Consider the following 15,727-nt stretch of genomic DNA (forward strand, 5'->3'; position numbering starts at 1 on the left):
CTTCCGGTTTGAGATTGTGTATCTCCGACTTTTAACCGGCAAGGTGAGTATATGTTTATTGAAATACTTACTCTTATATATATATATATTTTCGATTTTGAACTTCCAACTAAAGAAAATTGTTAAATGTTGATATCGGAACACGCTGGCCAAATCACCGCTAAAAAAAATCGTCCGCTCCATCAAACGTAAACATCGAATCGGAAATTCGAAAACAAAATGAAACGAACTTTTATGTTTACTATTACCAGAAAAGGTGTGGTTAAAAATAATTGCTAAAAAATCATTAAGTCGCTTCTGCTTTTCCATAGTTTGTATACTACACGCAAATCTGACGTCACGTAAACATGCGATCCAATCTTCACAATCGGTTGGCAATCCCTAAGGGTCTGCCAAACCATTGTGAAAAATGGACCGCATGTTTCCGTGACGTCAGACTTGTGTTAACTATATGAACTATGGAAAAGCAGAAGCGACTTAATGATTTTTTAAAACCTTTATTTATCTTCGGTAAATGTTTCGTTTAGGTCCACCTCCACAATTGGAGGATGGGGGGGTACTTGGTTTTTTTCCTTCGTGTAAAATTTTGATTGCTTAGGGCGCGCGCGCATGCGCGTAAAAAAAATGGCCGCCAAAATTACCGTGCATAATGCATTTTTTTCTATCTTGATAACTACTTATCTCTGCAACAGTGCAACATTTCAATGCGATTTTCGTATTCAGCATAGTCGAAAACCCTAAAAATGTCGTCATTTTAAAGAAAATTGTGGAGGTGGACTTAAACGAAACATTTACCTTATCTTTTTTTTTCTTCTTTAAACTGCAATTAATAATTAATCTTTGTTATAATTTTGTTAGGTTTTAAGATTTACACAGTTTAACGATATTATAAACATTTGTATATTAAATATGAAATACGGTTTTACTGAATGTTCATTTGGTTACATACGAGGTTCCATATTTTATTCGGTAAAAAGAGACAAACAAAATATGAGGGGGGGGGGGCTTCAAAATGCTTAATATTTGTGCAATAATATTTTCAAATTGGTTTTAATCTGCCGATAAAATAGCTGCCAAGAGTCATGTTTATATTAAAACTTAATATTTAAAAAAGAATTAAACACAATTAATTAAAAATCTATGTTGCAACGGAACATTTTGAAATAATGGAATTTTAATCGTTTTAATCTTTTAAAAATTAATTAATTTTTAAGAAGTTTCTTTTTCTTGGCAGTTCAACTGGTATATATTAATTTGAAAAAGCGCTATTAAAAAAACCATGATAATATTAAAGTTATATCATTTTTTTAATTGCAACTTCAAGGTAATTTTTTGTTCAATATGTGTATTTAAATTAAAAATAAATAAATATGTTTTACTTATTTGAACTCTTATGTTTCATAATAAATAGAAATTTCGATAGATATCAATATATTTTGTTCAAATTTCAAAAAAAAATAAATAGGGGGGGGGGACACGCACAAAAAAAAATATTTTCCCTTGTATATTTTCTGCCTTTTATATGTAACTAGCGAGGGGGTACCCGGCGATGCCCGGGTGTTTTGAGTTGTGTATGGTTTTGGGTAAATCCAAACTCCCGGGGGGGGGGGTTAAAATAAAAAAAAAAGTTTTGGTAGGTGAGTATGAAGATCGAACCCTTGAGGCAAAGTTGGAAATTAAAGTGATAAAAAAAAAAAGTGCGACGCTAACCACTGGGCCACCGCGACATACAAAGGAACATGTTTGAATTTATTTATTTAACTTTGACCTAATTATTGAGGTTAAATAGAACAGTTAACTTGGGTTTGACTGGTTTTTTCATATGTTGGGGAGGGGGAAACCATTTTCCAGACTGATTAGCAACTGTCTGATATAAGAGGACTTTGCCCCCACATTGATCAAAGCTGATTGCTTCTGAACGTTTCCTAGGCGTGATTGCCAAGAACTGTGTTAACTTTGAATTAGTTTCGCTTTTTATACGAAAAAGCCCAATCAACACGCGAGAAGCCAAAATAGCAATAATTTTGTAAAAGTCGATGTAAATAAATCTATACGCTACACGCTTTCCTAAATCCTAGATATTATTATATAGGACCTATATAAACAGTTGTAAGCGATCGTAACGAACCCGGGAGCGTGTGCGAAAGAAGCCTTTGTGAGACATACACGAAATGGTCACACACATTTTGCCTTTTATATATATAGATTTCATTCTAAAATGGATAAGTATTGAAAATTTCACGAAAATCTGAGCATTAGTTGATTTTTGCTAGATTTATTAAACACGGGTATGTTTTCACGTTCAAAATGCTTACTACATGGGAACGTTATTTCAAAGCGCCAACTATGATAACACGATTTTCATCTTGCATTTTCATTATTTTCGTACGATAAAAATATTTTTTGAAAATTATTACTAGTTTATTTTGCCTTTCTTCTTTTAAATGGTACAAAAGTTATATTGATAATATTAATCTGTATATATATATATAAGCGAAAATATGTGTATGTATGTATGCATGTATGTATGTATGTATGTGTGTGCACATGCATACGTATGTTGGTGTACATCTGAATGTACGAATGTGTTTATTGTCATGTGTATGTGGGGTGGAAAGGGCTCCCGTAAGCCGTGGTGAAGGCAACCCCTCTAGGAGAAGCAAATCTTAGATTTTAAAAAATAACACAACAAAAACATAAAGCGGGAGACCAGTACCCACGTTAAGCTGGTCTGCAGTTTGACTTGTTGCTGGCTATCTTGCTCTTGCTTGTTGCTGGATGTCAACATTTTGAACCGAGAGAGAGATTTAGCTGTCGTACAAAGCTAAAACTCTGTAACATCATCTGTGTATAGATACTCTCTCAGCGACGGAAAAGTTGTGACGCGTTTAGGCCTGAAATGCAGGAAGGATGTAATAATTGATCTGCCATCATTATATGTATATATGTATGTATAGGTGTATGTATGTTCATGTACAGGTGTATGTATATGTGTCTATATCTATGTGTATATGTATGTATATGTGTATATGTATGTGTGTGTATGTATATACGTATATATATTGTTTGTATGTATGTGTATATATGCATGTGTGTGTATGTGTATATATGCATGTGTGTGTATGTGTATATATGCATGTGTGTATGTATATGTATGCATGTATGTGTATGTATGTATGTGCATGTTTGTATATGAGTGCATATTTATGTATATGTGCATATGTGTATATGTATGTATATGTGTGTATGTATTTGTATGTGTGTGTGTATTTATATGTACATGTGTATGTATGTGTGTGTATGTATATGTATGTATGTGTATTATGCATTTTGTATGTATATATGTGTGTATGTTTACATTTATGTATGTGCGTATGTGTATGTATGTATGTATATTTGCATTTATATATATATATATATATATATATATATATATGTATGTATGTGTGCCATTGACTTGTCTTGTGTATGTTTATGTATGTATATGTATGTGTATTATGTATTGTGTATGTATGTATGCATAAATGTGTGTTATATGTATGTGTGTATGTGTATGTATGTGTATATATGTATGTATGCATGCATGTATATATATGTATGTATACTAGTGACCGTCTTCAGTGTCATGTCTGTTTGAGCGTGTGAATTTTGCCGGCAGGACTAAAGTCATTTTCGGCTCATGGACTTTCAGTGCCTGAGGGAGTGGCAATCGTCTGACAAGACGTTGCAATCATCATGTATGTGTATGTATGTGTGTATATGTATATATATATGTATGTATGCTAAGGACAGTCTTCAATGTCATGTCTGCTTGAGCGTGTGAATTCGCTGGCAGGACTAAAAGAAAAAAAGGTTATCTTCGGGCTCATGGACTTTCAGTGACTGAGGGAGTGGCACTCGTCTGATAAGACGTTGCAATCATCATCATGATGTATGTATGTATGCATGTATGTATGTGTGTTTGTATGTCTTGCAAAAACTTTCGACACGGGTCACGGATTTTCATCAGATAGGTATCATTTTAAAGTTCCAACCTTCGCCTGACAAATATCGAAAAATTGGCCAAAAACATTAATTCCTTTACCCTAAAATCAGCAGTTTTGTACAGGGAGGGGTACCGAAAAAATCGTTCCTTCATTTTCTCTGCTCCTGCTACTACGACAATGACGTCATGTTTGACCTAGAAAACGTTCGCGTTAGTTTCAACCACCTGCAAGTATTGTTAAAGGTTTAATTTTATCTGTTATTAAGTGTATGTCTCTTTGGCGTAGGGGTAACATGTCGGGCATTTTTTTTCCGCCTTAGCCTCGATGTTTCTGGTTCGAGCCTGTCTTTCTACCTAAACATTTTTTCCTCTTTTACACTTTTTTTTTCCTTTTTTTTTTACGTTTGTTCGCTGTTTTGCTTTGTATTGGTTTTTCCAATTTTTCTTAACATCGTGTTTTTTTTAATAATATTAAAACAGGGTCACCCTCTCCTACATACACACTCCAAAACACCCGGTCAACGCCGGGTACCCCCCCCCCGGCTAGTTTATAATAAAGTTACATCGTTTTACATATGGAGGGGGGGGAGGGTAATTCTGTGGTGACTTTTGGAGGTGCCTAGTGTAAAGTGTAAAACTTGAAATAAAATATAAAAAAAAATATTTTAAAATATCTAAATATTTAAAAAAAATATTTTAAAATATCTAAATATTTAAAAAAATATTTTAAAATATCTAAATATTTAAAAAATATTTTAAAATATCTAAATATTTAAAAAATATTTAAAAGCATTAATAATTCGTAATATTTTGATAAAACTTTAATAATTTGTTAATATCGTGCTTTGACGGTTTTACCTTCAAATTAAATAAAAAAAATATTAAAATATTTTTTAAAAACCGTGAAACTTTGCTGTGCATAATAAAAGAAAATAAAAATAAAAATATTTAAATAATGTTTTAAAAATATTTGTATTACATATTAATTAAATATTAATTAAATATTAATTAAATATTTGGTAAATGTTACCTTACGCCACAACAGAACACCAACTCTAATTTATTTTTTTAGGGGTATTCGAGGTCGCTGACAACGAATCTGATAATCAAACTTGCTGCAAATTTACTGTTAGCATAGTATGAACCCCTAGACCTTGGGACTATTTTGTGCCATTTCACCGCCTTTGGTAGTGTTTTTCTTACATGATACGTTCGCGTGCAAATGGGCGTAGTAGGATGTCTTATCATATCGTATAGGAATCTTTAAGCAGTCATTTAAAGTAAAGTTTTAAAAAAAAATGTAGTTTATTTATTTTTTTTTTTGTCTTACGTAGTTTTAATGCATTTTAATTGATCTAAAAAAGTTTTCACTAGCAGTTTACCAAAACATAACCACCAAACATTTTTTTATGTTTTTCGTTCTTTTTTAGGGGAGGGAGTATTCCATTAACAGGTGCTTATGCAGTTTAATTAACCGTTTTTCCGTAAGTAATGTGCTGACATTTACCATTTCACAAAAATGTGTAGTTTAACAGGTGCACCAGCACCACCACTGCCCCCTTCCCAATGTAAATTGAATTTTTGTGAAATGGTAAATGTCGGCATATTACTTACGGAAAAACGGTTAATTAAACTGCAGAAGCACCTGTTAATGGAATACCCCCCCCCAAAAAAAAAAAGAACGAAAAACATAAAAATATGTTTGGTTATGTTTTTGCAAACCGCCTGTGGAAACTTCATTTTTTGATAAATTAAAAAACCACATATTTTTTTTTTAACTTCCTTATTTGAAAGATTCCTACGCGATGTGATACGACACCCCACTACGCCCGTTCCTACGCGAATGTATCATGTAAGAAAAACACTACCGAAGGCGGTGAAATGGCACAAAATAGTCCCAAGGTCTAGGGGTTCATACCATGTAGACAGTAAATTTGTGGCGAGTTTGATTATCAGATTCGTTGTCAGTGACCTCAAATACCCCTTAAAAAACAAATTAGAGTGATTGGTGTTCTGTTGTGGCGTAAGGTTACATTTACCGAATATTTTTTATTCTATGTCTTAAAACTTTAATAATTCATAATATCGTGATTTGACGGTGTAAATACTGATGTGACCCTTCTAGAGTTGTCGAACTTTGCCGAGCTTAACTACAAGACTGCCATCTTTCTTACTAAAATGTTTCGTTATCTTTCTTACTGAAATAAAATTGTTGATTCTTTTATTTTGTCCATGCATATCTGCTAATTATTTTTATTTTTGGTAAATTTTGACAACGTGTTTGCTCCAGCATATTATAAACAGCCCAACCTCCCCATGTTAAGAACGGCTTTCAGAATAAACACCCCCTAACGTCGAAAGTCGTTCTTAACATGAGGAGGTTGGGGGGGGGTGTTTATTCCGAAAGCCGTTCTTAACATGGGTGGTTGGGGGTGTTTAGACTATGTTGGGGCAGGTCGTAAAAAATACCAAATATAATTATTAATTCTTTTATTAATTCTTTTTCACTGAAAATGAAATAAATAAATAAATGAATAATAAAAAAAAATTTTTTTCTTGGTCAAATAACACAATAAATAGAATTTTTTTCCAAACCCAAAATATTTGAAAACCAAAACATTTATTGTATCAAAATGTATCAATATATAATCGTAAAAAACGGTTGTTGTAAATATGAAACGGAAATTTTAATTTTGTTCCATTTTAATCCTTTTTTGTGACCCCCCCCAAAGAAAAACGAAAGTAATCGAAAGAATAACATTCAACAATCATACTTTTTATGTATAAAACAAAAACAGGAAAGATTTTTTTTTTTATAAAAATAAAATTTTATTAACAAAAACGAAATAATTTCATTTTTAAACAAAAAAGTCGGTAAACCTTACATTACAACAGAACACCGAATCTGAAAATCAAACCCATCGCAAATTTACCGTTTGCATGGTATGAACCCCTGGACCCTGGCAATATTTTACGCCCTTTCATCCCCTTCAGTAGTGTTTTTTATAGTGAAGTGACTTATCACATTGGGCATAGTGAAGTGACTTATTACACCGTGTAACATGATTGTCTTGAGGGGGCGATTTGCTCCCCATGTGGGAGGTTGAGACCCCCCCCCCCCCCCGGGACCTGAGGAAGACCAGGCAGATATGCTAAGATTGTCTAATTGAATCCTGGACAATGGCGGGTATCAAAAATACTTGAAATAAAACATATATATATTTTTTATTGTTAAACCAAACATGTGTTTTTTTGTTTGAGAATGATGAGACCGGAAATGTCAGAACAGTGTGGAGATAAAACCAGACCTATCATGGCCTCCAGGACACCTGTTTCAGATGAGGGCTTTCTGAATGACGGGGTTGACCTCTTGGGTCGTGTGAAAATGATTTAATTTTTGGTCTCAGATTGCAAAACTCTGGTCGCATTGCTGAACTGCACACATGCAATTTGGGTCTGAAATTCCCCAAAAGCGTGTTGGACGCTGATTGGTTGAGTGGATCGACCGACCTACCCTGTGACTCCTCTATAAAAAGCCAATACCCGCTCGAAACAGATTTGTGCCGAAATCTCGAGAGAACAACACCCACTCCAAGCCCCCCCCTCTCCACCATCCTGAGCAGAAGAAAGAGATTTGTGAACCTTGAAATGTTTTTGGTGACTAAACAATGTACATATGTAAAAAAGATCTGTAACTTTTGTGAAATTAACTTTTAGTAGTTAGGAAACCCTGATTTTGTTTGTCTTGTTTTTCCGGTACACATGCAAAGCTTTGCTTTTTTCTTTTCAGCAGAATTCAACACAGAGGCATTGAGAATTCATGTGGAGGACTCTTGGTAGACTTGACATCACGAGCCAGAGTTTCCAAAGTTAGAGGTCAGTTATTGACCTGAGTAACGGGAGACCTGCCACACCACGGAGGAAACTTTAGTAGACATTTGAAATAACAAGAAAGTTTTCCAAAAAAAAATGTGGTTAATTTTTTTTGATACATAGTTTTTAATGTTTTTTAATTGATCTAAAAAATGAAGTTTTCGCAAGTGCACCACCCTGCTCCTCAACCGCCCCCTCTGCAATGTAAACAGAATTTTTGTGAAATGTTAAACAGTATTCTACTCGTTAAATGTCGGCCCCTTACTCATGGAAAAACGGTTAATCAGACTGCAGAAACACCTGTTAAACTATACAAGCTCTATAATAGAATACCCCCTAAAAAAAGAACGGAAAACGTAAAAATATGTTTTTGTAAACTTGTGAAAATTATTTTTACATCAATTAAAAAGCATTTAAAACTACGTAACAAAAACAATGAACCACATTTTTTTTTAAAAGTTTATTATTTCAAATGTCTGCTCGAAAGATTCCTCTGCGATGTGATAAAGCACTTTACTACACACGTGCGAACGTATCATCTTAGGGAGATATCAATCATACCAGTTATTATAGCTGTTACAGAACTTATGAAGAAGAACTTGAAGTCCTACCTAACTAAGTGCAAGAGAAATCCAGACAATTAAGGGAACAACAAGGATACTAAAAAGAGCTCTTGGTTGGTTTCAATAAAAAGCAGGGGAATGTCGGCAGATGGTTTGGCTGCTCCATTCCCAGCATTACAATCTTGAAAGAAAAAAAAAAGAAAAGAAAAAAAAAGAAAACACTACTGAAGGCGATGAAATGGCGTAAAATAGTCCCAGGTTCCAGGGGTTCATAATATGCAAACGGTAAATTTGCGACAGGTTTGATTATCAGATTCGTTGTCAGCGACCTCGAATACCCCTAAAAAAACAAATTAGAGTGGTCGGTGTTCTGTTGTAGCATAAGATAACATTTACCGAAAAGTCAATTTGGTATACCTTTTTGGTATTTCTTTACTTAAGTCCAATTCACCATTCGCATTGGAAATGTCGACTTTTATAGGTTTTCGAGTACGTTTACAATGAATAAACACCCCAATCTCCCATGTTAAGAACGGCTTTCGAAATAGAAACCCCTGACCTTGTCAACATACTCGAAAACCTATAAAAGTTTACATGTCGAATGTGAACAATGAGTTGGATGTAATGTAAAAATGTACCGAATTTAAAACGGAATGAAATTTAAATTTCTGTTCCATTTTTACAACCACCGTAAAACAGCACATACTCTGCAAATTTTACCTTTTTGGAAAGTAAAATTCTTTTCTTTTTTTTTTTAACAAATAAATGATTTGAATGAAACATTTTTCAAATTAAAGCAACTTTGAAGGATCAACAACAAACATTTTAGTAAGAAAGATAACAAAATAGTAATCTGTTCTTTTTTTTACATAGAGGGCACCACTTATCAAGGCCTGGAAGCCACTCGGGGATAAGGGTTATTGCGTGTATAGTAATCAATGGGATAGTATCGTAGTAACTGTTAGTATTGGAGATTAGATAAAGTGTCTTACTTAAGGGGGCAGTTCATCAGGAATTTGTTTATGTTGGACTTGAAGACATCCAAGTTGTAGTTAGGTGGGAAACAGGCCAGCAGAAGAGAGTTCCACAGGCGTGCACTTCTAAGAAAGAAGTTTTGTTCATAGAATCTACGTTTTGATTTAGGCACAGATGAAGTGTGTGGAAAATTAATGACAGTGGTTTTAGCTAGACGGGTGTTTTTCATGAAAGATTGGCGAGGGGGGACCTTACTAAAATAATAACAAGGAAAAAATCATCATTTTTGGTAATAATAAAAATAAACTTTGTTTCATTTTGTTTTGAAGTTTCCGATTCGATTTTTAAGTTTTATTGGCGCAGACGATATTTTAGTGGTGATTTAGCCAGGGTCTTCCGACATCAACGTTTGCAAAAAAAAAAGAAAAGTGTTTTTAATAATTAAAAGAAAAAAATAAAATAAGACCTGTTTGGGACTTGCATAAGAACAAATAAATAAAAAGAAATACACTACCAAATAATGTAAAATAAACATTTGTTGATTTTCATTAAAGGAAAAGAAATTACTTTTTTTTAGTGTTTCTGCTGGTGTCTGATGTCCCTTTCTGACGAGAGAAGTTCTTCTTGCCTTTTATATTTCTTTAGAGGCTCCCAGAGGCTTGCAAAAATAAATTTTTTTTGAGCCTTGATATTTTTGACAAAAAAAAAAGAAGTGCTTTCAACTACATCGGGCATTTCTCAAGCATCCTACTTTTTGACTCAAGAGGTTTGATGTAGGTGAATGCTGTAATTCCTGCGCAAATGAATTTATAAATTTTAATGCTTGTGTGTCTTAGAAAATTAAAATAAGAAACAACACAAATACTATCCCCAGATTAAAAAAAAAAAATATGAAGATATATATATATATTTTTTTTAATATGTGATATATTCTTTAAAATGTTTTGGCCAGTGGACTCTTCTTCCGGTTTTTGTAGAAGGTATGATGCCCATATTTCGTTTTTCAGCTTCTTCATGTTCTGTATGAATTTGTTCTTGTGGAGGAATTGCATGAGGATGTTCCTCAATATATGCAGGTTTAATGCGATCAATAGCGATATTATCTTTCTTTTTTTTCCTCAAGATAGTAAAATATTTTTCATGCCTTTCCAAAACTAGGTATAGTCCTGAATTATTTGGGCAAAGTGGCTTTTTAACTGCATCATTCCTGATAGATATATATTTGCAGGTGTGAAGATCGTTTGGGATGTAAGTTTGTTTGCTTTTCTGGTTGATGTAAAGTTTAGAAGAGATATTTTATGTTTTGATTCTGTCACAAACAATGTTTTAGGTGAAATATCTGTCTTTGGATTGAAATACTGTCCAGGTACGGTCATTACTGATCTGAAAACTGCTTCTGCAGGTGTGCTCTATAAATCTTCTTTCATCATGTTTCTTAGTGCTAGAAGAATTAATGGTAAATTGTCTGCCCAGTCCACATTGTTTAAATACATAGCCAAAGAAGCTTTCAATTGTCTGTGGAATCTTTCCACCATCCCATTTGCACAAAGGTGATAGGCAGTTGTCTTAATACGATTCGTTCCCAACAATTGATTAAATTCGGCAAAAAGAGTTGATTGGAACTGTGAGCCCCTGTCCATTGTAATTACTGAAGCTACTCAAAAAATTTCTATCCAAACCTGCAGTATAACTCTGGCTATTGTTGCAGCTGAAGTGTTTTAATTGCTATGGATGTAGGCCATCTGCTAAATCTATCAACTATAGTGAGGATGTGTGTATGTCCTTTTGAGGTGGGTAAAGGTCATACTAAGTCGATGTGAACATTGGTGAATCTAGTGTCAGGTATGCTAAAAGTACCAAATGGTGATTTTGTGTGTCTGTGAATTTTATTCTTTTGGTAAGATATACAAGTTTTAGTCCAATTGTGAATGTCCATGTTCATATTGGGCCAAACAAAGCATTCTGCTATTAATTTCACAGTTGCTCTTTTTCCTGGATGAGATAAGTTATGAAAATGTTGAAAAACTTGTCTCCTGATGCTAGGTGGTATATACGGGTGTGGATATGTTTTTGATACATTGCAATAAAATTTCGTATGAAATGGTATGGGCATTTCTATTAGTTGTAAGGATGTTTTTTGTTGTATAGCTGGAAGAGTTTCATCTCTTTCCTGCTCTTGTGTGATTAATTCCATATTTAATGAACTGAAATTTAAAAAGGCAATTGTAGCTCGGCTATAATTTTCTCTTGTCCCTTAACATATCAGATGTCTGTGGAGAACTGAGCTATATAATCAAGATGTCTGATTTCTCATGGACCGTATTTATCTACATGTGTGTATGTAGAGCATATGTTAATGATTTATGATCGGTATAAATGCAAAAATTCCTTCCTTCCAGCAAGTGTTTAAAATGCTTAATTGCAAGGTAAATTGCTAGTAGTTCTCTTGAAAAAGTACTGTATTTTGTTTGTGTCTTGCTTAACTTATCAGAAAGAAATGATATAGGAGTCATTGTGTTGTTGACCAGTTGGTGCATGACTGCTCCTACAGCTATATCTGACGCATCTGTTGTAAGTGTAAGTTTTGTGTCCTTACTGTCTTTTATGTAATTCAATTTTTTAAAGTTAGCCAAAGCAGTTTCAGCTTGTTTGAAGGCTTCTAAGGTAGGTCCTTCTAACTTTAACTGTTGGTTTTTTGTTTCGTTTTTTAACAAACATGTTAACGGCACAAGTATTGTAGAACAGTTAGGTAAGAATCGTCTGTAGTAGTTAATTATGCCTATGAATCGGCATATTTGTCTGACTGATGTGGGTTGTGGGAAATTTAAAATAGCACTTACTTTCTCAGGTAGTGGAGATACCCCATCCTTGTTAATCAAGTGTCTGAGGAAATTAACCTCTGGTTCGCCAAAAATGCATTTCTCAATGTTTATTTTTAGACTGTAATGTGACAGTCTTTGAAAGGTTTGCTCCAAGTGTTGTTTGTGCTGTCAAAGTTTCTGCTGGCAATTAGAACGTCATTCGCATATGCAATTTGTCTGTTAGCCTAGGAACTGTTTTTCATGAATAATTAATTTTGTACCTTATTGTTTTTCATGATTTTTGGATATGTTATTGCTTGAGACCTAACAATTACGTAGGTACTATTTTTTTTTACTTGAACTTCAATATTTTTTTGTTATAGAAAAACGTAATAAAAAAGAGTATATGCACAGGGGAAATACAGGCATGAGAGAAAAAAAGCGGATGAACTGATTTGTCCTTGTCATCGCTTCCGGTAGCAGCCACATCAGAAGTTAGGAATTATGTTGGCTGACTATAACCGATTTTCTAGAATTTCTGAACTTGAGTTATTTAAAGCATTTCAAACTACTTAAAAAAAAAAACTAACACAAAAAAAAGAAAAAATGGTGCATGTAGGTTGCAAAGTACTTATTCAGGTGTAAAAATTGATTGCTATGTCATTCAATTTGTTGCTTGCGGTTTTGTTTACATGCATGCACACATGCATCAAAAATGTATGCACACTTACCAATACAAAATGGCCACCAGTGATAACATAAAGGATTATATTGCATAATAAAGGTCATAATATCCGGAAAATTACTTGTCTGCGCCAAATTTAAATGTGATATTCGTTTTTAGCATACCTGGAAATCTTTAAAAGTCATCATTTTAAAGGTGGAAAGGAAGTAAGAGTTTGTTTTACAATCCACAGAGGTACGAAAATGTGGTTAAAAATTAAAATAACAAATAAATGTTACCAAAGGCAAGATAAGTTACTCTTCTACCTATCTGGAAAAGTTTTTAGTGGTTTTACTCACTTTAAAATGTTTAATCGGTTCAAAAAACATATAGTGCCATGCATTAGGTGCGAACAAGAAAAAACCCCACCCAATAGATCTCACGGTAATATATATTGGGTCGGTTTCTAATAGTATTTTATATAATTTTTATTTTTTAAGCTACTATCAAACCTTTACATATTTAAGTGTCACTTTGCGGTCATTTTTCTTGTTCACACCTAATACTCAACACTATGTGTTTTTTGAATCGATTAAACTTTTAAATCTAAAAACTTTTTCAAAACTAATTAAACTTTTAATTCAAATCAAAATCAAATGAATCAATTAAACATTTTAAATCTAAAAAGTTTTTCAAATAGGTAGAAGAGTAACTTGCCTTTGCTAACATTTATTTGTTACATATTTGAATTTTTGATCACTTTTTCATACCTCTGTGGATTGTAAAACAAGCCCGAAAGTAAGAAATTTTCCATTTGATTTTCTTAAAAAAAAAAAAAAATCTACTTTTCTTAAAGCGTCCATTTTGAAAATTTTTTGTTTAATGCAATAACTTTTCTCCGTTTCAGATGCCGATCTTCCATCTGGAAGTCAAAACACTCAGATGCCCAACCCTGTGGCAACTTATTTCAAAATTTTATTACAGCACCTCCATAAAAGATACTCATCCTATCTACCTGCTTCCAGAGACAGACCCAACCATGATACCATTCCTCTCTGATTTTCACATAGTTCCTGACATCCGAGAATTCCGCATTCCATCCTTGAAAAGTGGTGGCAAGAAGCGGCGTCCAGAATTAGTTGGAGATATCCATGCTGTGTACACTCTACAAGAGGCTGCCCGTATAAATAGTCATCAAAGTTATATACAGGAATCAATAACAAAAAAATTGTTAGGATTCTTGGACAATTTGAAGACTCCTTCTCCGAAGTTGATATTGGATATTGGTTGTGGAACAGGTTTGAGCACAATGTCGGCTGCAGAAAATGGTCACCAAGTGGTTGGAATCGATATAAACATGCCAATGGTGCTAGTAGCAAATTCTAAAAGCTCATCATCCTGCGATTATTTTATTACCGATTGTCGTTTACCAATTCCTATTCGACATGGCATCTTTGATGGCGTAGTGAGTGTTTCATTTCTGCATTGGCTGACAAAGTCTGATGACAGTTTCAGGACTTTAAGAACGTTTTTTTCGTCAGTGAGCAATTGCTTGAAACCCAGTGGTTGCTTTATTGCTCAGTTTTATCCGAAGGACCCTGAAGAGGTTATACAGATTGTGAACGCTGCATCAGACATTTTTGTTGGTGTATTGTTAGCATGTCGACCTTGTGTCGAAAGGGGGCTCAAACTTTTTCTAGTGTTGCTCAAACCAAATAAGAAAAAGTTCACAAATTAAAATCTACTTTTTGTCGGTGTTGTGTTTTAGTGGCTCTGTATCTGATTCTTCTGCATCTGTTGGGAGAGGAGGTTAGGGTGATTGTTGAAATGAATACTTTTATGGGATGGAACGATAAAGTTGTCCCACTAAAGAAAACAACACTACAACTTTATTTTAAACCTTTTATTGAAAAAATCAATTCAGGTAACTTGCTTATGTAGTAGAGCTGACATCTATTTAATGCCTTTAGCCTCAATCACCACCTCCATATGGGCCCGGAACTGGGAGTATACCCTTTTCATGTATGCTGGTGGGAGTTTGGTGGATGGCTGTGATCAAGCTGGCTTTGGTGTTGTGCGAGGTCATGTTGGTGATGTTCTTGATGTACCTATTTACTATGCCTCCCCACGGGACAGAGTTAGACACCAGGGTCGTTTTTTAACGTGGAGAAAAGGTACAAAAATAAAAATTGTCTCAGTCGTGAAGGATTTCTCCTCCACCGATGTATGACCAAATTAAGTAGTGGTTCAGGTCGGGGGAGGAGAGAGGCCAGTAAGAGAAGGGTACAAAGTCATGGCACTCCTTCTGAAGCCAAGCTTGGGTCTCTTTAGACTTGTGTGCTGGTGCCAAATTCTGCTGTCACAACCAGAGTCTGCCAGCTGCCACCTGATTGCACCAGGGGATCACCATACTCTTTAGCACATTCAGGTACACTTTGGTGTTAACTTTCAAGCCAACTTTGAAGATGTGAGGTGGTATGATGTGGCCCTTACTTGAAACCGCAGCAAAGACCATAACCGTGGCCAGAACCATTGTTTTCATCACCTTGGGCACCTCCATATTATTCGTGGCAATCCAGCGATGCATTTTGAGGATGCTGGCAATGGTCCTGTTGTTATAACTTGGATCAGTAGAATACAGTGGTGCATCTCCAATCTTGCTCATTGAACATTGTGTCACTTTCAGACATGATAGCAGGCTCCTATCGCTCTTGGGATTTGTCCACAACTTGTAGATGGTCTGATGTGGCATGATGTGCTTCTCACTTGAAACGGCACCAAAAACCATAACGGTATCCGGAAAGTGGCGTCCTATGCATTGAGCTGTGTCCCTAAGCGTTAAACTGTCTGGATTTGCATTTTGAGG

The 15,727-nt window shown here is 34.5% G+C and overlaps 1 protein-coding gene across 1 annotated transcript; it reads left to right on the forward strand.

Annotated features, from left to right (window-relative positions):
* Nucleotides 1-5: 5 nt before the first annotated feature.
* LOC145259216 (uncharacterized) lies at nucleotides 6-14,614 on the forward strand. Its single transcript, XM_080117052.1, has 2 exons — nucleotides 6-43; nucleotides 13,769-14,614. Exon 2 carries the CDS (start codon nucleotides 13,769-13,771, stop codon nucleotides 14,597-14,599), a length of 831 nt encoding a protein of 276 aa, XP_079973178.1. The 5' UTR covers nucleotides 6-43; the 3' UTR covers nucleotides 14,600-14,614.
* Nucleotides 14,615-15,727: the final 1,113 nt, after the last annotated feature.

Source organism: Euprymna scolopes, chromosome 34 (assembly GCF_053919585.1).
Source record: "Euprymna scolopes isolate OS-2025 chromosome 34, ASM5391958v1, whole genome shotgun sequence".
Taxonomy (NCBI): domain Eukaryota; kingdom Metazoa; phylum Mollusca; class Cephalopoda; order Sepiida; family Sepiolidae; genus Euprymna; species Euprymna scolopes.

Excerpts from the sequence above, each read along its gene's own strand:
- LOC145259216 (XM_080117052.1), top strand. The coding sequence starts at position 13,769 with ATGCCGATCTTCCATCTGGAAGTCAAAACACTCAGATGCCCAACCCTG.